Source organism: Callionymus lyra, chromosome 3 (assembly GCF_982586985.1).
Source record: "Callionymus lyra chromosome 3, fCalLyr1.hap1.1, whole genome shotgun sequence".
Taxonomy (NCBI): domain Eukaryota; kingdom Metazoa; phylum Chordata; class Actinopteri; order Syngnathiformes; family Callionymidae; genus Callionymus; species Callionymus lyra.
This window is the reverse complement of record NC_141820.1, coordinates 17,561,710-17,582,845: the sequence shown is the minus strand read 5'-3', so window position 1 is coordinate 17,582,845 and position 21,136 is coordinate 17,561,710. Positions and strand designations below refer to the sequence as shown.

The window sequence follows — 21,136 nt, the reverse complement described above, 5'->3', positions numbered from 1 at the left end:
GAAATATTGCACAAAAATAGCGATTTTGAAAATTTTAAGAAAAGAAATTAAAAAATAATGAGTGTAGTAACTTGATATGAAGGTACTTCATAAGTGACATGAATTTGGTGACCATCAGAGTTGTAATTACAAAGCTATTACAAAATGTATGTGAAATATTGCACAGAAATGGTGATTTTGAAAATTTCAAGAAGAAATTAAAAAAACTAATGAGTGTAGTAACTTGATATGAAGGTACTTCATAAGTGACATGAATTTGGTGACCATCAAAGTTGTAATTACAAAGCTATTACAAAATGTATGTGAAATATTGCACAAAAATAGCCATTTCGAAAATTTTAAGAAGAAATTAAAAAAACGAATGGGTGTAGTAACTTGATATGAAGGTACTACATAAGTGACATACATTTGGTGACCATCAGAGTTGTAATTACAAAGCTATTACAAAATGTATGTGAAATATTGCACAGAAAAGGTGATTTTGAAAAATTCAAGAAGAAATTAAAAAAACTAATGAGTGTAGTAACTTGATATGAAGGTACTTCATAAGTGACATGAATTTGGTGTCCATCAAAGTTGTAATTACAGAGCTATTACAAAATGTATGTGAAATATTGCACAAAAATAGCGATTTTGAAAATTTTAAGAAAAAATTAAAAAAACGAATGGGTGTAGTAACTTGATATGAAGGTACTACATAAGTGACATGAATTTGGTGACCATCGCAATTGTTATTATAAAGCTATTACAAAATGTATGTGAAATATTGCACAAAAAGTGATTTTGAAAATGTCAAGAAGAAATTAAAAAAACGAATGAGTGTAGTAACTTGATATGAAAGTACTACATAAGTGACATGAATTTGGTGACCATCAGAGTTGTAATTACAGAGCTATTACAAAATGTATGTGAAATATTGCACAAAAAATGTGATTTTGAAAAGTTCAAGAAGAAATAAAAAAAAAAAATTGGTGTAGTAACTTGATATGAAGGTACTTCATACGTGACATGAATTTGGTGACCATCAGAGTTGTAATTACAGAGCTATTACAAAATGTATGTAAAATATTTCACAAAAAAGGTGATTTTGAAAATTTCAAGAAAAAATTAAAAAAACGAATGGGTGTAGTAACTTGATATGAAGGTACTACATAAGTGACATACATTTGGTGACCATCAGAGTTGTAATTACAAAGCTATTACAAAATGTATGTGAAATATTTCACAAAAATAGCGATTTCGAAAATTTTAAGAAAAAAAACAACAACTAATGAGTGTAGTAACTTGATATGAAGGTACTTCATAAGTGACATGAATTTGGTGATCATCAGAGTTGTAATTACAAAGCTATTACAAAATGTATGTGAAATATTGCACAGAAAAGGTGATTTTGAAAAATTCAAGAAGAAATTAAAAAAACTAATGAGTGTAGTAACTTGATATGAAGGTACTTCATAAGTGACATACATTTGGTGACCATCAGAGTTGTAATTACAGAGCTATTACAAAATGTATGTGAAATATTGCACAAAAATAGCGATTTTGAAAATTTTAAGAAAAGAAATTAAAAAATAATGAGTGTAGTAACTTGATATGAAGGTACTTCATAAGTGACATGAATTTGGTGACCATCAGAGTTGTAATTACAAAGCTATTACAAAATGTATGTGAAATATTGCACAGAAATGGTGATTTTGAAAATTTCAAGAAGAAATTAAAAAAACGAATGGGTGTAGTAACTTGATATGAAGGTACTTCATAAGTGACATGAATTTAGTGACCATCAGAGTTGTTATTACAAAGCTATTACAAAATGTATGTGAAATATTGCACAGAAATGGTGATTTTGAAAATTTCAAGAAGAAATTAAAAAAACTAATGAGTGTAGTAACTTGATATGAAGGTACTTCATAAGTGACATGAATTTGGTGACCATCAAAGTTGTAATTACAAAGCTATTACAAAATGTATGTGAAATATTGCACAAAAATAGCCATTTCGAAAATTTTAAGAAGAAATTAAAAAAACGAATGGGTGTAGTAACTTGATATGAAGGTACTTCATAAGTGACATGAATTTGGTGACCATCAGAGTTGTAATTACAAAGCTATTACAAAATGTATGTGAAATATTGCACAGAAAAGGTGATTTTGAAAAATTCAAGAAGAAATTAAAAAAACTAATGAGTGTAGTAACTTGATATGAAGGTACTTCATAAGTGACATGAATTTGGTGTCCATCAAAGTTGTAATTACAGAGCTATTACAAAATGTATGTGAAATATTGCACAAAAATAGCGATTTTGAAAATTTTAAGAAAAAATTAAAAAAACGAATGGGTGTAGTAACTTGATATGAAGGTACTACATAAGTGACATGAATTTGGTGACCATCGCAATTGTTATTATAAAGCTATTACAAAATGTATGTGAAATATTGCACAAAAAGTGATTTTGAAAATGTCAAGAAGAAATTAAAAAAACGAATGAGTGTAGTAACTTGATATGAAAGTACTACATAAGTGACATGAATTTGGTGACCATCAGAGTTGTAATTACAGAGCTATTACAAAATGTATGTGAAATATTGCACAAAAAATGTGATTTTGAAAAGTTCAAGAAGAAATAAAAAAAAAAAATTGGTGTAGTAACTTGATATGAAGGTACTTCATACGTGACATGAATTTGGTGACCATCAGAGTTGTAATTACAGAGCTATTACAAAATGTATGTAAAATATTTCACAAAAAAGGTGATTTTGAAAATTTCAAGAAAAAATTAAAAAAACGAATGGGTGTAGTAACTTGATATGAAGGTACTACATAAGTGACATACATTTGGTGACCATCAGAGTTGTAATTACAAAGCTATTACAAAATGTATGTGAAATATTGCACAGAAAAGGTGATTTTGAAAAGTTCAAGAAGAAATAAAAAAAACGAATGAGTGTAGTAACTTGATATGAAGGTACTTCATAAGTGACATGAATTTGGTGATCATCAGAGTTGTAATTACAAAGCTATTACAAAATGTATGTGATATTTTGAACAGAAATGGTCACATTTATAATTTCAAGTAGAAATTAAAAAAACGAATGGGTGTAGTAACTTGATATGAAGGTACTACATAAGTGACATGAATTTGGTGACCATCAGAGTTGTAATTACAAAGCTATTACAAAATGTATGTGAAATATTGCACAGAAAAGGTGATTTTGAAAAATTCAAGAATAAATTAAAAAAACGAATGAGTGTAGTAACTTGATATGAAGGTACTTCATAAGTGACATACATTTGGGGACCATCAGAGTTGTAATTACAGAGCTATTACAAAATGTATGTGAAATATTGCACAGAAATGGTCACATTTATAATTTCAAGTAGAAATTAAAAAAACGAATGAGTGTAGTAACTTCATATTAAGGTACTACATAAGTGACATGAATTTGGTGACCATCAGAGTTGTAATTAAAAAGCTATTACAAAATGTATGTGAAATATTGCACAAAAAATGTGATTTTGAAAAGTTCAAGAAGAAATAAAAAAAAAAAATTGGTGTAGTAACTTGATATGAAGGTACTTCATAAGTGACATGAATTTGGTGACCATCAGAGTTGTTATTACAAAGCTATTACAAAATGTATGTAAAATATTTCACAAAAAAGGTGATTTGGAAAATTTCAAGAAGAAATTGAAAAAACGAATGGGTGTAGTAACTTGATATGAAGGTACTACATAAGTGACATGAATTTGGTGACCATCAGAGTTGTTATTACAAAGCTATTACAAAATGTATGTAAAATATTTCACAAAAAAGGTGATTTGGAAAATTTCAAGAAGAAATTGAAAAAACGAATGGGTGTAGTAACTTGATATGAAGGTACTACATAAGTGACATACATTTGGTGACCCTCAGAGTTGTAATTACAAAGCTATTACAAAATGTATGTGAAATATTGCACAGAAAAGGTGATTTTGAAAAATTCAAAAGGAATTAAAAAAACTAATGAGTGTAGTAACTTGATATGAAGGTACTACATAAGTGACATGAATTTGGTGTCCATCAAAGTTGTAATTACAGAGCTATTACAAAATGTATGTGAAATATTGCACAAAAATAGCGATTTTGAAAATTTTAAGAAAAAAAAAAAAATAATAATGAGTGTAGTAACTTGATATGAAGGTACTACATAAGTGACATGAATTTGGTGACCATCGCAATTGTTATTATAAAGCTATTACAAAATGTATGTGAAATATTGCACAAAAAGTGATTTTGAAAATGTCAAGAAGAAATTAAAAAAACGAATGAGTGTAGTAACTTGACATGAAAGTACTACATAAGTGACATGAATTTGGTGACCATCAGAGTTGTAATTACAGAGCTATTACAAAATGTATGTGAAATATTGCACAAAAATAGCGATTTTGAAAATTTGAAGAAAAAAATTTAAACGATAATGAGTGTAGTAACTTGATATGAAGGTACTTCATAAGTGACATGAATTTGGTGACCATCAGAGTTGTAATTACAAAGCTATTACAAAATGTATGTAAAATATTTCACAAAAAAGGTGACTTTGAAAATTTCAAGAAGAAATTAAAAAAACGAATGGGTGTAGTAACTTGATATGAAGGTACTTCATAAGTGACATGGATTTGGTGACCATCACAATTGTAATAACAAAGCTATTACAAAATGTATGTGAAATGTTGCACAAAAATACTGATTTTGAAAATAAATGTAAAAAACTAATGAGTGTGGTAACATATATATGGAGGCCCTTCTTTATTCACATGAACATGGTGACCATAAAAACTTAAATTAAAGAGTTATAAAGACGTCTATTTTGAGGACGGCCCCTTATACGCCGCCTCACTTGCCGCCTGCATGGAAATCCGTGTATTTTCTCAGGATAATATGACGAGATATTAAGGTTCAAACGCGCTTGTAGTCAATACAGCAGGTGACTGGGATTTGAAGAAGGTAAGATTTGTAATTCAACACCTTAGCGTTCCCGAGTTATTAACGCGCAAAGATCGAATCTGCCAATATCGAGTCAACTTTACTTAAGTTAGATTTAACATGTATATATATATATATAATATATATTTAACGTTTAGTTTTTAATAAAAAATTTAGATATACAGTATATTTAACATTTATCTATGTATTTGACTTAAAAGTCAATAAAAGTTATTGATTATTGCTGCGGAGCTCCTGGGGAGGCTTAGTGACGTAGTTGTGTACATTATATATATACATATATGTCTTGTACCATTTTAACTGTTCCAGATTTCTTGTGATTGAAGGTAATTTTACAACTCTTGATATCAGCTGCAAATCGCTGGGCCTGTCGGTACCTGCCAGCTGCCTCGGGAACCTCACACACGCATGACAGGCGTCACCACAGATCCAGGTTTCAGACGCACACTTAATACATGGCAGAACCACACCCGGGCAGATAGGGCACTCAAGGAGGACGAGCACAAGTCTGTGAGAGTCAAGGGTAATGTGAGTAGAAATGGGTGTTCATTTCAGCATTATCTGATCTCTTTATGTGTATTTAATTGTATTTACATGATAAGGACTTTTAAAGGGAGAAAAGATCACTTATACTTACTCTCACCTCTGCTTTAACTTTTATCTGTGCATTAACTTTGTTCTTTGTTTTTTTTGTGTGTTTATATTCTGTTTATTAGTTGATTATTTATGTTTTTTGATTATTTATTTAATTTTGTTGGTTATTTATTTTTATTTATTTTCTTGAATGTCCTAATTAATGTCTGTCTTTAACTGTTAATTCTTTGATTGTTTTAAGTGTTTAATGTCTTTAATGTTTTGCATCGTGGATCAGAGAGGACCACAAATTAATTTATGCTGTATGTCTTAATACATGCATATTTGACAATAAAAGGACTTGACTTGATATATGTTTTTTTTGCCAATTTTGCTAGAACAAAAACAGACTTCGAATCATGCAGCTTTATTCTGGATATCCTTGTTGAGAATGTGCACAGGAGTTTGTGTTAATCTTTGTCTTTGTACTTGACTAAAGATGTTTTTATTTGTTCAAGCTTTTCCTTGATCATCTACCCATCTATCCATCTATCCATCTATCCATCTTTCTATCTATAAATAAAGGTGGAAACTGGAACCTTTTGTGACAAATAATTCATTTTGTTCTTTTTTTTCTTTGTCCTGCAGACACAAAGGTTCACACCCTATTAGATTAGTAAGTATCACATTCCTGTGTGCGTTGGGGTATCAAATATCCACCTGTTGTTAAATATTGACACACTTTCTGGTTCAGCAGCCATGAGGAGGTTGTGGGAGAAATTCTCAGTTCCAAAGTTTCTGATTTTCGTTGTGTTCTTGGTGGTTCTGGTCTCCATGATGAGTTCACGTCAGCTGGACTTCTGGACGGTGAGTTCCCTACAGTCTGACCCAGTCCTCTGGTCTAAGATCCACTGTGATGCTTCTTAGGTTCTGATCCGGGAGCAAAGCAGCTCCACGTCAAGTTCTCCAAGTCGAGACAGGAAACAATTCTGTAGTTTCCCGCCTCAGTCTGAAGAAGATGATCTGGAACAGCATCACCTTCTAAGCCTGGTGTCTTGGCCTGAGGCTCCAGCAGTTAGTTTGAACCTGAGGAAGACGAGCAGTCCCAAGAACAGCTTCTTCACCATCGACCGGCATCAAGATAAGTGGCATGTTGGGGATCAGCTGCAGGTTCAAATCCAGATGAAGGACTTTGAGGGCGTTAAGAAGAAGCTTGGCGGTGATGTGATTATGGCGAGACTCTACAACCAGGACCTTGGTGCCGGTGTCGCTGGGCAGGTGCTTGACCACCTTAATGGATCCTATTCAGCATCGTTTCCCCTGCTGTGGACTGGAGGTGCCACTGTTGAGGTGCGACTGTGAGACACTGAGAGCATTGTTAGTTACTGCCTTAGGGACAACTGTCCAACCAGGACCAAATGGTCCCAGATTCAGGACAAAACAGCAGACTTGTAATGTAAAAAACAGACTTTTACGACTTAGATTGGACAAGGTACAGTTGGACAGACCCCCTAGGTCTTGCCTTGTCCCACAAGACTCTTCTTCTTCCTCCACAGGTGACATTGGTCCACCCGACCGAGGCTGTCTCCGTGCTGCAAAGACTCAACATTGAAGAACCGGATCGTGTCAGCTTTGTTAGCGTTTTCCGACGTGGCTCTGTCTCTGAGTCGGTCAACTGCAACATCTGCTTCCGGCCAAATGGAGGGCGGCTGTGCAACTTCACCGACATCCAGACAGGGGAACCCTGGTTCTGTTCCAAACCCCCAAAACTGAGCTGCGGCGACAGGAACGACCACGCCATGGGACACTTCGACTACCGATTAAGAGATCACGAGAGCCAACTTTTTCAGAGGTCAGACTTTTTCTGTTGTCCGGGAGGTTGGGGTCACGGTCCACAGTGTGCGTGGGTCAGATCGCATCACCTGACCTCTGCAGTTCATGTCTTGCTTGTTTCCTTCTAAGATTTTGTACCTGTTCCTGAATAATCTATGTCTTACTATATTTTATCAATAGTTCTAAATACTTTTCTTGTCAAACAAATTCAGAAGAGGTCAGGGACCAAGACTTTCTCATAGTCTAGACCAGGGGTTAGTCTAGACCCAAACTTGACCATGCCAAGGCTCCTTTAACAACATTAGCATTTGGCTGGGTCCCCCTTTAAAAAAACACAGAAATTCTTTAAAAAAATGTAAAAATCCACTTTTAGATTTTTCTTGTATTCAGTTTTCAATAAGCATTACTCTTTGAGCATTTTAGTCAAACAGTGCCATTTTCTGTTTAGCTTTAAAACAATACTTGATGTATGCTTCTTTAATATTTTCACATTTTTTGATTTCCATGAAATTTGAGCTGTTTTTAGTTATTGGTCGTTTTCCTGTCAGAAATGTGTCCATTTCCTGTTAAAAGCTAGCTACAAGCTATCCATTCTTCCTGCCTCACCAATTTTCTGAGTCCACCCCCAGACCACCTCAGGATTATGCTCCAGGATCAAAGTTCTGATTCTTCCGTCTCTTTTTGTTTTGAAGTGGCATAAACTTGAAAGTGACGATTGGGTCTTCCGGTCAAACCAGTATCACAATCCTCCCGGGACCCGAGAGTGAGTCAAGTCCCCTCATCGTAGTCTTGAAATGTATTGATGCCTTCTAACTCCCTGCAGGTGGCCTTAAGAAACAACAGCTCAGACCTTCTGGCTACTACTTCGATGGGGATTGGCGAACCCTAGGGGGCACCACCGTCCAGAATTTCTATGACCTGGACACGGTCAGCCGGTGTCTGCGTGGCAAAACCCTGCACCTATATGGAGACTCCACGGTCCGGCAGTTATATGAGTATCTCACTGCAACACTTCCAGGTAACTTAACTGGCCCTTGGGTATCTGCTCGCTGACCCGGGTCAAGGCTCACTGTCTCTTCCAGGTCTGACAGATTTCGACCTGCACACCGGCAAGATGGTTGGACCTTTCATTGCCTTTGACAACAAGCACAACATCCTAGTCAACTTCAGGCCTCATGGGGTGCCCATCCGGATCCTTCCCATCCCAACCAGCGAGCTCCGCTACATTGCCTCCGAGCTGGACAACATCGCTGGAGGACCGGATACCGTGGTGATCCTGGGCGTCTGGGCCCACTTTGGAACCTTCCCCATTGAAATCTACATTAGGCGGCTTCAGAACATCCGCAGGGCTGTGGTCCGGTTGCTAAACAGGTCCCCGGAAACAGTGGTGATCATCCGGACTGCAAATCCAAAGGAGCTGGAGTTGACCAAGGCTCTACTCAACAGCGACTTTTACTCCCTACAACGAGACATAATCCTGCGCGCCATCTTCAAGGATCAAAATGTGCAGTGGCTGGATGCCTGGGACATGGTACTGGCCCACCACCTGCCACATATGCTGCACCCGCCGCCCGCCATCATTAAGAACATGATCGATGTGGTCTTGTCCCACATTTGTCCTCCATAGACTCCAGAACGTTATTGAGTGGGTGTATTTATTGTATGTGTTTGTGTGTGTGTGTGTCATCTTGTTAAATAACAAGACCAACTTTTTATTAAAAAATGTAAAGAGGAAATGACTTGCAAATTTACTTGACTCTATGAACATACAGTATAAGTCAGCTCATTCGCAGGTTTAAACTTTGTTTAAACCAACAGTAAACAGACTTTTTTTTCTCAAAAACAAAGTGAACTACCAGTGGAGAAAGATAAAGGATTTAAAGATGCACATGAAAAGTTTATTCCAGAAATATGGAGGTGAAAATTGCACCACTCAAGCTAGTTGCCTTTTGTTTATTAGCGTATATAAGCGTTGGTTATTCAACATTCACCCACTGCCATTTCAGATGCACAACTTACTCTTACAGACCAGTTCATTGAAGGTGTACGGGACAGAAACCTCACACATGAGTTGCGCAGGTTTATTTGGGACAGACCAACTGCTGACTGGTACGAGGATAGGCAAGAGGCTTTGACCTGGTCCCTAGAAGATCGCCCTCAAACCACCAAGGGTAAGACCTGACGTTTGGTGGGTAACAGCTCTGACAAGCTCCCAGAGAAGGGAGTTTCAAACACAGACAAGCAGACAGATTTAGCAGTGACCCTGCAAGAGGTTTTTGAAATAATCACACAACAGGGAAAGGCTATTGGCTTATTTTATCTAAGGAACGATGTACAGCTAAATGGCTAACGATTACAGCTGCTAACAAGCTACTGTTACCCTATATTGGATATGTCGAGCTGGATGTGCAGACCCCTTGGTATCAATATACCGGAATGTGGCTTTCTTATTATCAAAGACGAAGAGGTGGCATTGGCTTCATCTCCACCGGCCATAACCAGGATGAATATAGTGAAGGGATGCAAGCAATTGGTACTGGCAAAATTTGACTCCTCTCCAAACTGTGAAGTGACTATGGCAACATGCATTCTCAAGAGTGCAAGAAGCGGAGGTTTTGCAGAATGTTTCAACCGTGCGCTTAGCCAGCAAAGGGAGGTGTTATGTACCTGCATCCTCCATAGCCACAGTTTATGCATGGGGTCGTCCGAGGGACTCTGGCGTCAACCTTAACATGTTGTTCGAGCCTGGAAACACTCCACTGTCTGGGGGACTGGTTGTGAACCCCACAGTGGGCTCACGGAGCGATATAGTCTTTCCAGTTAAGGTGATAAACCTTCCACAAGAAGAGGTATGGTTACCACCTAAAGCAAGATTTGGAATCTTGAGCCCATGTCAGAGAGTTTAGAGTGATCCTTGTGAGGTTAGGGTCCAACAAATTTCTGCTAATCATGAAGAGGTAGCGACTGACAAACAGGGTAGTCAGGAGACTGACTGTGGCATGAAAGTCATTTTGGAGAGGCTTCATGTTGGGTGTAGACCTGAACAACAAGCACAACTGGGTTCACGTTTAGATATAAGGTCATTTAAGATAAGCAGATGTTTTTGCTGCTCAAGATGAAGACCTGGGTTACATTGATAAAGTAGTACATGGAATTCCAGTGTCAAACGAGGTGCCGGTGTCCTCATCGAAGAATACCACCCAATCAATATCAAGAAGTCAGAGAGAACATTTCAGAGCTACTACTCAGAAAGTACAAGCCCCTATGCATCACCGCTTGTTCTGGTACTCAAATCTGATGGCCGCCTGAGGCTGTGTGTGGATTACTGGAAGCTCAATTCTAAGACTAGATGGGATGCTTTTCCACTTCCTAGGATAGACTAAAGCCTTGATGCATTCTACAAGTTTTTCCCCACCATTGATTTGGCTAGTGGGTACCATAAAGTAGCAGTTAAGGAGGGGGATATAGGAAAAGGATGCTTTTACCAGACCATTTGGCTTGTATGGGTATGTTGGGATGCCCTTCGGACTGTGTAAAGCACCAGGCAACGTTCCAACATCTAATGCAGGCCACTATGAATGACTTGTTCTTCCAGATTGTTTTGATCTGTGTACTCTGCCACCTTTCCAGAACATCTGGTGAGACTCGAAACAGTTCTCAAGAGATAAAGGGACACTGGCTTAAAAGTAAAAGTGGAGAAGTGTCATTTTCTGCTGGCGGAGGTATAATTTCTTAGTCATCAAGTTGTGTCTGAGGGAATAGGAACCGACCCGGAGAAGGTTAGTGCTGTGAAACAATGGCCAATATCAAGCACTCCAAATGAGCTTAGATCCTTCATAGGGTTCTGCAGTAATTATAGGAGATGTATTGAAGGGTTCTCTCAGGTTACTGGTCACTTACATGATCCAGTTACCCAGAGTGGGAAGGAGAGTGTAGCCCAGCTAAAGCTAAGTTGTTGTTTCAATCTTTTAATCTTTCAATAATCAAGCGAGCAGCTGAAGGACTTCTTCTATTTCATGTTATACTGACTTTAAAGTGACAGTTGCCAGCAGCCTTGGACTATGTTCAGTTATTTACCAGGTACAGTGTGTAAGGAAGAAGGTCAAAGCTTGTGCAAGTATGATCGGTGTGTTGCAATTTGTAACATGCTCAGACCAGGCACAGAGGTTTGGATCTGGCTGAAACCGGCAACATCAGGAAGATAATGGCAGGAGGGGAAGGTTGTGAGCTTGCTGAAGCAGGGAATACTCCAAGGAAGAACATAGAAGGAAGAACTAGATCCAACCTTCAGGGTTCAAATCAAATTTTTGGACTAAGAGGACAAAAGTCTACTCCTGACAACTGGTGTTAAAAGATGGGATCTTGTAATGTGAGGTTGAAGATGTGCACAGTGGGAAAGTGGACCAAATGTTGATGACTGCTTGCCTTAAATAACAGGTCCTAAAAAGTGTGCATGACCAAATGGGACACCAGGGTATAGAGCGAACACTTTTGTATAAGCTGTAAATTTGTGAATCAACAAGTTTTTAAATTTAGAATTGTATTTGTATTGTGTTCTTATTTAAATATTTGATTCAATTGTTTTCTTGTGTGCTCTTGCTCATTGTATTTGAGCTCCTGATGCTGCTGTAAGCAAAAATTCCCCTTGTGGGAGTAATAAAGGACAATGTAATCTAATCTAATGTTTATGTTATGTGTAAATTGCAAACTGTGATTTTGATGTGTAACAAATGGTGTTACATGTCTCCATTAAGGTGAAGCCCACTACTGTTGTGTTATTTTTCAATTTTTTGGTTTCTGTCAAGAAAAATCATCAAAATCATTGGTTTTCTAACCTGGTCACAAGAGGGTGTTAACAAGAGCTTGTTTGCTCTAGCCCGGTGTCTGTTACTTATTATCAAGAGCTGCACTTACAAAAACGGATTATTAGGAAAAACTGTCTGGAACTCCTGTTGTTTTATCAGTTTTATATTGCCCTTTAAAGTATATACTTTATTGAATATTGTTTTAATTGTTTAAGCGCTTTGTGACCCTGGTCTGGAAAAGCGCTATATAAATAAAAAATACTTACTTACAATATACATATATACATATACAACATAGAGGCTAGTGATGTCAAAGGGGCAGATTAGAGTTCATGAACTTGGAAGAAAAATCTGTCATAGTTGACTTTATTCGCGATTTTCGTATTGACCAAACTTGTTTATCTACTTCAACACAACGTAAATTGTTGAAAAAAAAACAGACTATGGTCAATGTTGATTACAACACTGACATCTAGTGGCTGTTATGTGAATCGCAAGGAGATTTACAAGATTTTGCAGATTTTGGGCTTCGAAAGCCTTCGATTGTCTCAGAATAAATAAAACAAGACACCAAATAAGTGGTGAATCCGTGTAATTGCTGCTCAACATGTAAATGTAATTTCACATAATTTTAAGTTTTACACATGTATTATTTTTTTTGTAAATTAAAATGTGTTTACAAATGCAAATGTTTTTTGAATACAAAACTACAAGATATAAATATGAATTTTTCATTTGTGGATATCACAACACGCGTGCAACCATTGAACATTTTCAGATCACCCTCTGTACAGTTACACATATATATGGCTGTATTAAATAACTCCATACACTGCGACATCACCCGAATGTCACGGGAAGTAGGAGTGATTCAGGGCGATGGTGCTTTAATAAATGTGTTACTTTATTTGCGTTCGTAACATTGAATGTTAATGGCACACCCTCCTACCGAAATTTCGGCCGCAGACCCCCATCTGTGACGCGGTCTCCCCGGGTTAGGAAGTTCTGGCCACGCCCTGATCCATGCCATCACTCTCACAGCCCCGCCCCCTCCGCTCAGACATCCAGCCCGGAGAGAAGGCGAGTCTGCGGCTAAAAATACACCCGCAAACGCAAGATGGCTGCACTGCCTCGCAGGATTATCAAGGTACTCCCGACACACTAAAGCTCCAGGGTATCGCTTACCACAGAACGCAGTGATCCGCAGCTATGAGCGGCCCGTGTACACGAAGCTAGCCGGCGTAAAAAGCTGCGGCTACCGGCGTTAGCAGCCAAAGACGCTAGCTCGATGCTAACTGTTTGCTTCGCGAACCTTTTTCAAACGACGTTTAATCATACTTTTAGGAAAACGAACGGCTCTTCAATTTATACTAAACACACCTCGTCCACGATTACAGGTTTATTTTAATACTTATTAGTGGTTTCTTGGGGTGACATATGAATGGACGAAGCTAGGCTAGGTGGCTAAGCGGCTAAGCTAAAGCGACTGGTTCACATGTCACCGGGGCTACAGCTGAGACGTCCACGACTGTCGGGTCAGAATGGATCGAGTGTGAAAGATGAGTGCGAAAAAAAGACGCATCCATGGACACGCTCCGTGGATCATTTCCGCGTGAAAGTCCGTCTCCGCCGAGCAGGCCGCGGCTGAGGCGCGTCACTGTGTTCGTGTGACTCAACTGGACTGTTTTGGTGGCTCGAAATTCTGGCGGAACTGGTTTGTCATCCTCTTGAGCTCGAGTGGATCGGATTGTTAGGATTGTTTTCATTGCTCTCTGGCCTGGGAACGTCTGTGCTTTATAGCACCATTACACCCCGGGACAAGTATCTTTACTTTTATGCCATGTGTCAGCAGAGAATAGAGGTGCAGCGAGGAACCAGATCTGAACGACAATAACACTAAAATCTGATGGACATTTGGCTGCACAAGTTCGCCATTATCTTATCATGTGCTGTCATTTTTGACGCCATTGACACTGTATCGTGTTTCCAAAACATGTTGTCAGTGATGCTAAGGGAGATGACAGTGCGATCAATTTAACAAAATATATATATATAAAATATCGCAATCTATTTTAATCAATGCAACATTTAAAGCTACTACTTTTAGCTAAAACTAAAACAGTAGTTATTTTTGGTCGTTTTTAGCTCCTACTCCAGTTCATGACTAAGTTTTATACTTCCAGAGCACTTTTGTTCTCATTTCTATTTCTAACACAGGAAGCTGACATCGAAACGGATAAATGAAAGTGATGGCGGCGGTTCATTGTCATGGTTTTATTCTAATACCAATGTCTGAGTGAGAGTTTTCACATCAGGTCATTGGTGAATGGCGAACCTGTGAATAAAGCTAAACATCCTAAACATTAGGCTGCATTTCCAAAATCACAGATCCTTTGAACAGACTTGTCTTTCACTGGACTGAGCACAGAGTGTTCATGCTGTTAGAGTAAAGATTGTTATTTTTTTTTTAGCTTTAAACAAAAATAAACGCTGTAAAAAGAAAGTAAAGTACAGTTTATTTGACACTTCCAAACACTTTAAGATTTTTCCCTGAGAAATTATTTCCAAGCTGACCCCTCATTATTGTACTTGAAGTCCCCTGCATTAAACTATTAAAATGCATGTAATTAAATGGTGTCTCCTGAAGTCACAGACGGCGAGACCGTCCCGGATAATTGTTGCTTCACTGACTGATGCTGATCTTTCTCCTCAGGAGACGCACCGGTTGTTGGCAGAGCCTGTTCCGGGTATCACAGCCACGCCAGATGAGGGGAACGCGCGCTACTTCCACGTGATAATCGCAGGACCGCAGGACTCTCCTTTTGAAGGAGGAACATTTAAACTTGAACTGTTTCTGCCGGAAGAATATCCCATGGCTGCACCCAAAGTCCGCTTCATGACCAAAATCTACCATCCCAACGTGGACAAGCTGGGCAGGATATGTCTAGACATCCTGAAAGGTAAACGCACACTTTAGAGTCATCATTGTGAGCGGCAGCAACACTGTTGGGCTGGAGAGAGTTGTTGTAGCTAGAGAGCTGAGAAGTCTTTGACAGCAGTTGGTTTGAGTGATTCTTTCACCAGCGACACACGCATGCATGCTTTCAACCTGAGGTGTGTGAGTAGTTGTTCTGCCAGATCATGTGAGGAGTTGTGGCAATGAGAAGTATTTTTACTATAGACAAACGCCATGGAGACGACTGCAACGTTCACTCTGGCGGTTTAGCAGAGATGATTTTTTATTTTTATCCACACAAGACGGGCTCAGTAGTCGGATGTTTTCAAACACTGAGTTTAAGTTAACCTGGTCCAGAGTAAGGGATTTAACATCCTTGCTGGGCGATAAATAAAATGGCGTATGTTAGGATTTAATTTGGGGAAAGTTCCTCTTCATCATGTGTAGTTGGTTCCCTGCCCTTCTCCTCTCCACTGTCGAGCACGACAGCAGCAACAAATGGAGGGTTTGTCTGAGAAAAACTGTGAAATGGTTAATATTTAATTGTGCACATTGAACAAAGCATTGTTTATTGTGTTGCTAATCGGTGCAGCAGGACAGCTAATGTATTTCTGCCCTTGAAGCAGGAGCAACTGCAACAAATTATCCCTACTCGCGTAATTCTTTTCCCATTCTGAACGTAATGACATATATCGATATCGATATGATATCGATGCAAACAGGAAAACATTGCAAAAAAGAGCTTTAGGGGGTCATTGAACTCTACGACAACTGTCCAGAAAAAATTGCATCGAAAGCTACGTCTGCTTAAATTCTAATATGTAGTCCGCTTTTAATGTTGAAGAAATTTGATTTAAATTAATTTTGATGTTAAAAAAATGGTGACCTTGCTTTAAGACCAAGCTTTCATGTCTTTCATCCAACTTTCGTGAGAACAACAATAACAACGACAACAACAACAGAGGCTCATTAGAGATTGACAAAGTTTCATGCTTTTCATGTTCAAGTTAATTAAAAAAAATATACTGATATGTTTTGATTTAGCTGAGCATTCCATATACAGAGAATTTAATCGTTTTATTACTCTCAGCACACTGGGGGATCTACCTCTGCACATGGAGAGATTGAGGGCTTATTAAACAGGACATTCACAGCCTCTGAGAACTACCGTGGTCTTGTCTAGGAAATAAAACCTGCATGTTAAGTCCGAACTGGAGGTGGTTCATGTGCTAAGCCGCGAGCGCTAGCCTGACACTGGCACATCTGTTTAACATTTATGCTAGACATGACATTAGACCTCTGATGACCTTGTGCCTCAGAAGCTCTCTCCTCTCTGACCCCTCTTCTCCTCTGACGGTTCCAGATAAGTGGTCCCCAGCACTGCAGATCCGGACCGTGTTATTATCCATCCAGGCTTTACTGAGCGCTCCGAACCCCGATGACCCGCTGGCCAACGATGTTGCCGAGCAGTGGAAGAAGAGCGAGAGCCACGCCATCGAGACCGGTGAGTTGCTGAACACTCTCAGTAATTATTGATCATTAATGAAGTTAAAATGAATAAAGGTCGCTTATAAATGAGATGGTTCCCATGGTTGCCACCTCTCTAGTTTTACACAGATTTTTTTTTTTAGAATATCTATTATTGTTGGAATAATCAACATATGTTTCCTCCCGCAGCCCGATCATGGACCCGACTGTACGCTGGAAACACTGAAGTATAGAAGAATGTGAACACTCGAAAACACGCGCGCGCACACACACACACACACACACACACACACACACATTCACACTCACACACACATACACACAGTGAAGGAGGACATTCTACTGATGACTTCTGTTTCATGTGGCTTTTATTCTCCTGTGTTAATATTTAAAAGCATGACGTCCTCGGATCCCCCTCCCTCCCCCTCCCACAGTCTTAAAGAAGACGAACATGTTTGTCGTTGCTGATTTGAGATATTCGTTTGAATACCAGACGTCATCACTTCCTGTTTACTCTTCACACTGAAAACAAAATAAAATCAATAAAAATGTTTAAACGAAAGCTTGTTTCCTTTGTTTGATTCAAAAAACGGTTCAACTCAAACTCCTTGGCTGATGTCACTTCCTGCCTCGGTAAATGCCATTTTATACAAAAATCATGTTTCTTTTAAACAATTAAACTGATTTTATGAATGAATCAGAATCAGAAAACTTTTATGGCCAGTGCTGTCACTATTCAAATTATTTACTTAAACTGTAAATAATTCATTTATAAATTAACATTTTGCTAACAACAAAAAAAGATATACACAATTTATTCGTGAATATACCAAACTCAGTTTGTCCTAAATCAGAGATGGAGATAAAGCCTCAGATCTTAGTCATTTTCTTCCAACGATCCTGCACAAATTCACATTTAAAACAAAAAAATGATCGTAATCCTCAAATTTATGTTCGCACATCAAACAGTTAATATAAAATTAATTTAAAAAATCGTTAAGTGCGGATCTCCGTTCAGTGCAGATTATTCCGCAGAACACTGTCTCTGGAGGCGGAAGTGACATCACTAAGATTTCAGTTCCTGACCCGGATCAGGCTTGTTATTGTCACGTGACTAAAAAAGGCGCACACACCACGCCCATTATTGTCTGTCCAATCAGCGCACAGGACGCGCTGCGGGCCCAAGTTGACGGACATGCGCAGTCAGATCCGGACTGACCGCTAGCGAGGTTCCGACCTGCTCGGAGGCAGATTCAGAAAAACCGAGCTCAGTCTTAGAACTTGGGTCTTTTTTTGATCGGAATTCAGGGGGTGCGCTCTGACGTCATAGCCAAAGAGCGGGTCAACATCGCCGATGCGACGCCTGGCTCGCTGACTGGACCCGCCCCCTCCCTCCGCCGGCTGGGTCGGAACCACGCCGTCTACAATGAAGCTGAAACCGAACCAGACCAGGACGTACGACGTGGACGGGTTCAAGCAGCGGGCGGCGTGTCTGTGTGTGCGCGACGAGCAGGAGGAAGAGGTGAGGTCCCGCCAGCTGCAGAACACGCCCCGCCGGGTCACTGGCGTCTCGCGCGCACGAGCGTGTTCGTGTCACGATGAAGGTTTTCTTACGAGCGAATTAATTCATTTGTTTATCGACCGGAGGTGACGTGTGTTTGTGGAGGTTTGCGCAGCAGTTTGGTGGACGGATTTTCAAAGTAAAAGAACGAGAGAGACGACACTGTCAAACTCTGCGTATTTAAATAACTTCCTCACTTGCCTTCTTTTTCACGTCATCATCCGACTAAACATGTACTTGTTCACCTCGCTTGTTAAGTTAGTGAAGAAATAACATGTAATACGGTTTTATTTTCTCTCTTTCCATTCTATATGGAATTCGTTTCACTTGTAATTCCCCTTTAAACGATCCTTATTGTACATTCAAAGAAATTGAAAAAAAACAAACATATCAAGAGTGTTATTGTAATAATTAATTGATGATATTTTGGGGGAAAAAACTGACAATTTAAAATGAATATGGTCCTGATGATTCTTTGAAGGACTTTCATGTAGAAAGTAGGGTTGTCAAGAGAGTAAAGATTTTTAAATAGATACTTTACGATACTCAGGAAAATACCTGTGTATATATATATATATATTATATATGTTACACAAGGGAAAAATTAAATACCAAGCCCCCAAATTCATATTTTTGCCAATAAGAAAAATGCAAAAATAACTACAGTAAGTAATTTTTATTTGTATAGTGCTTTTCCAGACCAGGGTCACAACTATTAAACAATCAAAACAATACTCAATAAAGTATATACTTTAAAGATCAAGATAAAACTGATAACACAACAGGAGTTCCAGAAAATTAAGGAGAAGCCTGAACAAATAAAAATGTCTTAAGATGTTTCTTGAAGGAGTCAGTAGATCATCAAACACAGAGAGAGAGGCAGATTGTTCCAAAGCTTAGTAGCAATAGTCCTTGAAGGATTTCGCTCCTCTGGTCCTGAACCGTGTTCAGGAACCATCAGTAGATTCTGATCCACAGACCTCAGAGCCCGAGCTGGTAACAACTTAAGCATCATAATCAACAGAACCACATGGAAACATGTATAATTAAAAACAGATGTTCTAAAATAAACAACTTTCAATACTTTTATGAGTGTTATTCCCAGATATTTGTGTCAAAAGATTTATGTTTACGTTTACAAACACTTCTATTAACCGTTGGTACTTTTAAGTGCTTTGATTAATTAAGAAAAATTTTGATTCATGAATTGGACTTATTGGCTCAGACGGTGCCGTTAGAGCCGCAGCCATCATGCTCGACTGTTGACTGTGGTCTGGTCGACAGGTGCTGTTGGTCAGCAGCAGCAGACACCCTGACCAGTGGATCGTCCCCGGTGGAGGGATGGAGCCTGAGGAGGAACCCTGCAGTGCTGCCATCAGAGAAGTGTTTGAGGAGGTGAGCGGGTCGTCGCTGACGCTCTTCTCGCCGTTTATTAAACTCCCTTTTTCCCCCCAGGCAGGTGTGAAGGGAAACCTGGGAAGACTGGTTGGAATTTTTGAGGTGAGCACACACACACACACACACACTCACACATGCTGTGTCTCAAATCGCATACTAGCGTACTCAAAGTTAGTATTTTTAGTGCGTTAGTGCGTCTCATTTCTTAGTATGCTAAATTTAGTGCGCCATGCACACTAAATTGCCGTATTAACACGCACACAAAACTGAGTATGGTTCGATGGACACTAACCACCCGAAACAGCCGCCATCTTAATGACGTTTTAAACGGAAGTTACGTCATATATATATTCATATACTTACAGGTGCATTTTCAGCAGCAGTAGAAGGATGAGACGTCTTTGGTACTGATACCAGCTTAAATATCTCGCGATTATATCGATTCTCATATTTTTTCTTTATTTCTTTTTTCCAAACTTGCAAAACATGCTGCCAGCAGGTGTCGATAGCGTTCAAACAGCTGGTTGAAACATCGTTAAATAGTAGTAGAAGAAGAAGCTGTCGCGTCATTTCCTGTTAGTGTGTAGCGACAGTGTTTGATTTCAGACATACTATCTGTGGAGAATTTGCGTACTAGTTAGTACGTACACTAAACTGATGCATACTAACTTCTAGTATACTAAGAGTAGCATACGATTTGAGACACCGCAACACACACTAGCAGACAGGAAGTGGTGTCATTGTGGTTGTTCTGTCTCCTAAGAAAAATCAAGATCCTAAACATCGAACGTATGTTTACGTGTTGACGGTGACGGAGACACTGGAGGACTGGGAGGACTCGCTGAACATCGGTGTGTGTGTGTGTGTGCAAGCACTTGTGTGTCTGAGACTGATATCAACAGTTGTTCTCTTTTGTTGTTCTGGTTCAGGTCGTAAGCGTAAGTGGTTCCGAGTGGACGAGGCCATGCAAATCTTGCGGAGGAACAAACCGGTCCACGCAGAGTACCTGCGCCACCTCACCTGCTGCCCCACCAACGGCAACTCCATCGTCAGCACACCCGCCATCGACAACCACCCCCTCTGTAGCGCCGCCACGGCCAGCAGATAGAACCAAGAACTGTTGGACTCCACGAGTCCGGACTCGCTCGCGTCTCTGGAACTTTTCACGCTGGTCCCTGCCAGCCAGGGGAGCGGCGGGCGTTTGTTTAGAATGTTTTTTCTGACCAACATTGAGAATGTGACGACTGGAATGTTGACTGATGAAGTGAGGCTTTTATTTTGAAAGTTTACAAGTTTTTGTGCCAAAACTATTTTTTACTAACATGATGGTAATTATTTATGAAAGGCTGGTTTGTAAATACCGTTTTTTTTTCTTGTGTCAATAAAACAAAAGCAATAAAACCACCATCCGCGTGTTAAGGTTGCAGGTTGAAATCTGGGTTAATTAATATACTAATATTTGGATTATTCAGACATGTTTTTGTACTTTTGTTAAACATAATACTGCTGTTTATTAGTGCACAATATTCTGCTGCTCA

The 21,136-nt window shown here is 39.1% G+C and overlaps 3 protein-coding genes across 5 annotated transcripts; all 3 read left to right on the top strand.

Moving 5' to 3' along the window:
- The first annotated feature begins 4,874 nt into the window (after nucleotides 1-4,874).
- Nucleotides 4,875-9,126, top strand: LOC148083610 (NXPE family member 3-like). Of its 3 annotated transcripts, none has more exons than XM_087786695.1 (9): nucleotides 4,875-4,984; nucleotides 5,311-5,512; nucleotides 6,206-6,233; nucleotides 6,315-6,424; nucleotides 6,485-6,907; nucleotides 7,114-7,409; nucleotides 8,083-8,153; nucleotides 8,214-8,408; nucleotides 8,473-9,126. In XM_087786695.1, exons 4-9 carry the CDS (start codon nucleotides 6,317-6,319, stop codon nucleotides 9,015-9,017), a joined length of 1,638 nt encoding a protein of 545 aa, XP_087642821.1. In that variant the 5' UTR covers nucleotides 4,875-4,984; nucleotides 5,311-5,512; nucleotides 6,206-6,233; nucleotides 6,315-6,316; the 3' UTR covers nucleotides 9,018-9,126. The 3 variants fall into 3 exon arrangements, with proteins under 3 accessions (XP_087642821.1, XP_087642823.1, XP_087642824.1); XM_087786697.1 differs by having other exon boundaries at nucleotides 6,312-6,424; XM_087786698.1 differs by having other exon boundaries at nucleotides 4,880-4,984; nucleotides 5,336-5,512.
- A 4,107-nt stretch (nucleotides 9,127-13,233) lies between these two features.
- ube2nb (ubiquitin-conjugating enzyme E2Nb) lies at nucleotides 13,234-17,201 on the top strand. The gene is made up of 4 exons (XM_087786694.1): nucleotides 13,234-13,342; nucleotides 14,909-15,155; nucleotides 16,515-16,655; nucleotides 16,829-17,201. Exons 1-4 carry the CDS (start codon nucleotides 13,313-13,315, stop codon nucleotides 16,870-16,872), a joined length of 462 nt encoding a protein of 153 aa, XP_087642820.1. The 5' UTR covers nucleotides 13,234-13,312; the 3' UTR covers nucleotides 16,873-17,201.
- A 193-nt stretch (nucleotides 17,202-17,394) lies between these two features.
- nudt4b (nudix (nucleoside diphosphate linked moiety X)-type motif 4b) lies at nucleotides 17,395-21,002 on the top strand. Its single transcript, XM_087786693.1, has 5 exons — nucleotides 17,395-18,161; nucleotides 19,485-19,595; nucleotides 19,656-19,700; nucleotides 20,362-20,449; nucleotides 20,528-21,002. The coding sequence occupies exons 1-5, from the start codon at nucleotides 18,066-18,068 to the stop codon at nucleotides 20,704-20,706; spliced, it is 519 nt and encodes a 172-aa protein (XP_087642819.1). The 5' UTR covers nucleotides 17,395-18,065; the 3' UTR covers nucleotides 20,707-21,002.
- The last annotated feature ends 134 nt before the right edge of the window (nucleotides 21,003-21,136 follow it).

What these genes read in the sequence shown, in the direction of transcription:
- nudt4b (XM_087786693.1), top strand. Translation starts at nt 18,066, where the DNA reads ATGAAGCTGAAACCGAACCAGACCAGGACGTACGACGTGGACGGGTTC. An exon ending in GCGACGAGCAGGAGGAAGAG is followed by an intron (nt 18,162 to 19,484) that starts GTGAGGTCCCGC and finishes TCTGGTCGACAG; the next exon opens with GTGCTGTTGGTCAGCAGCAG. An exon ending in GGAGGACTCGCTGAACATCG is followed by an intron (nt 20,450 to 20,527) that starts GTGTGTGTGTGT and finishes GTTCTGGTTCAG; the next exon opens with GTCGTAAGCGTAAGTGGTTC.
- LOC148083610 (XM_087786695.1), top strand. Translation starts at nt 6,317, where the DNA reads ATGAGGAGGTTGTGGGAGAAATTCTCAGTTCCAAAGTTTCTGATTTTC. An exon ending in GTCAGCTGGACTTCTGGACG is followed by an intron (nt 6,425 to 6,484) that starts GTGAGTTCCCTA and finishes GATGCTTCTTAG; the next exon opens with GTTCTGATCCGGGAGCAAAG. An exon ending in AATCCTCCCGGGACCCGAGA is followed by an intron (nt 8,154 to 8,213) that starts GTGAGTCAAGTC and finishes AACTCCCTGCAG; the next exon opens with GTGGCCTTAAGAAACAACAG.
- ube2nb (XM_087786694.1), top strand. Translation starts at nt 13,313, where the DNA reads ATGGCTGCACTGCCTCGCAGGATTATCAAG. An exon ending in ATGTCTAGACATCCTGAAAG is followed by an intron (nt 15,156 to 16,514) that starts GTAAACGCACAC and finishes TGACGGTTCCAG; the next exon opens with ATAAGTGGTCCCCAGCACTG. An exon ending in GAGCCACGCCATCGAGACCG is followed by an intron (nt 16,656 to 16,828) that starts GTGAGTTGCTGA and finishes TTCCTCCCGCAG; the next exon opens with CCCGATCATGGACCCGACTG.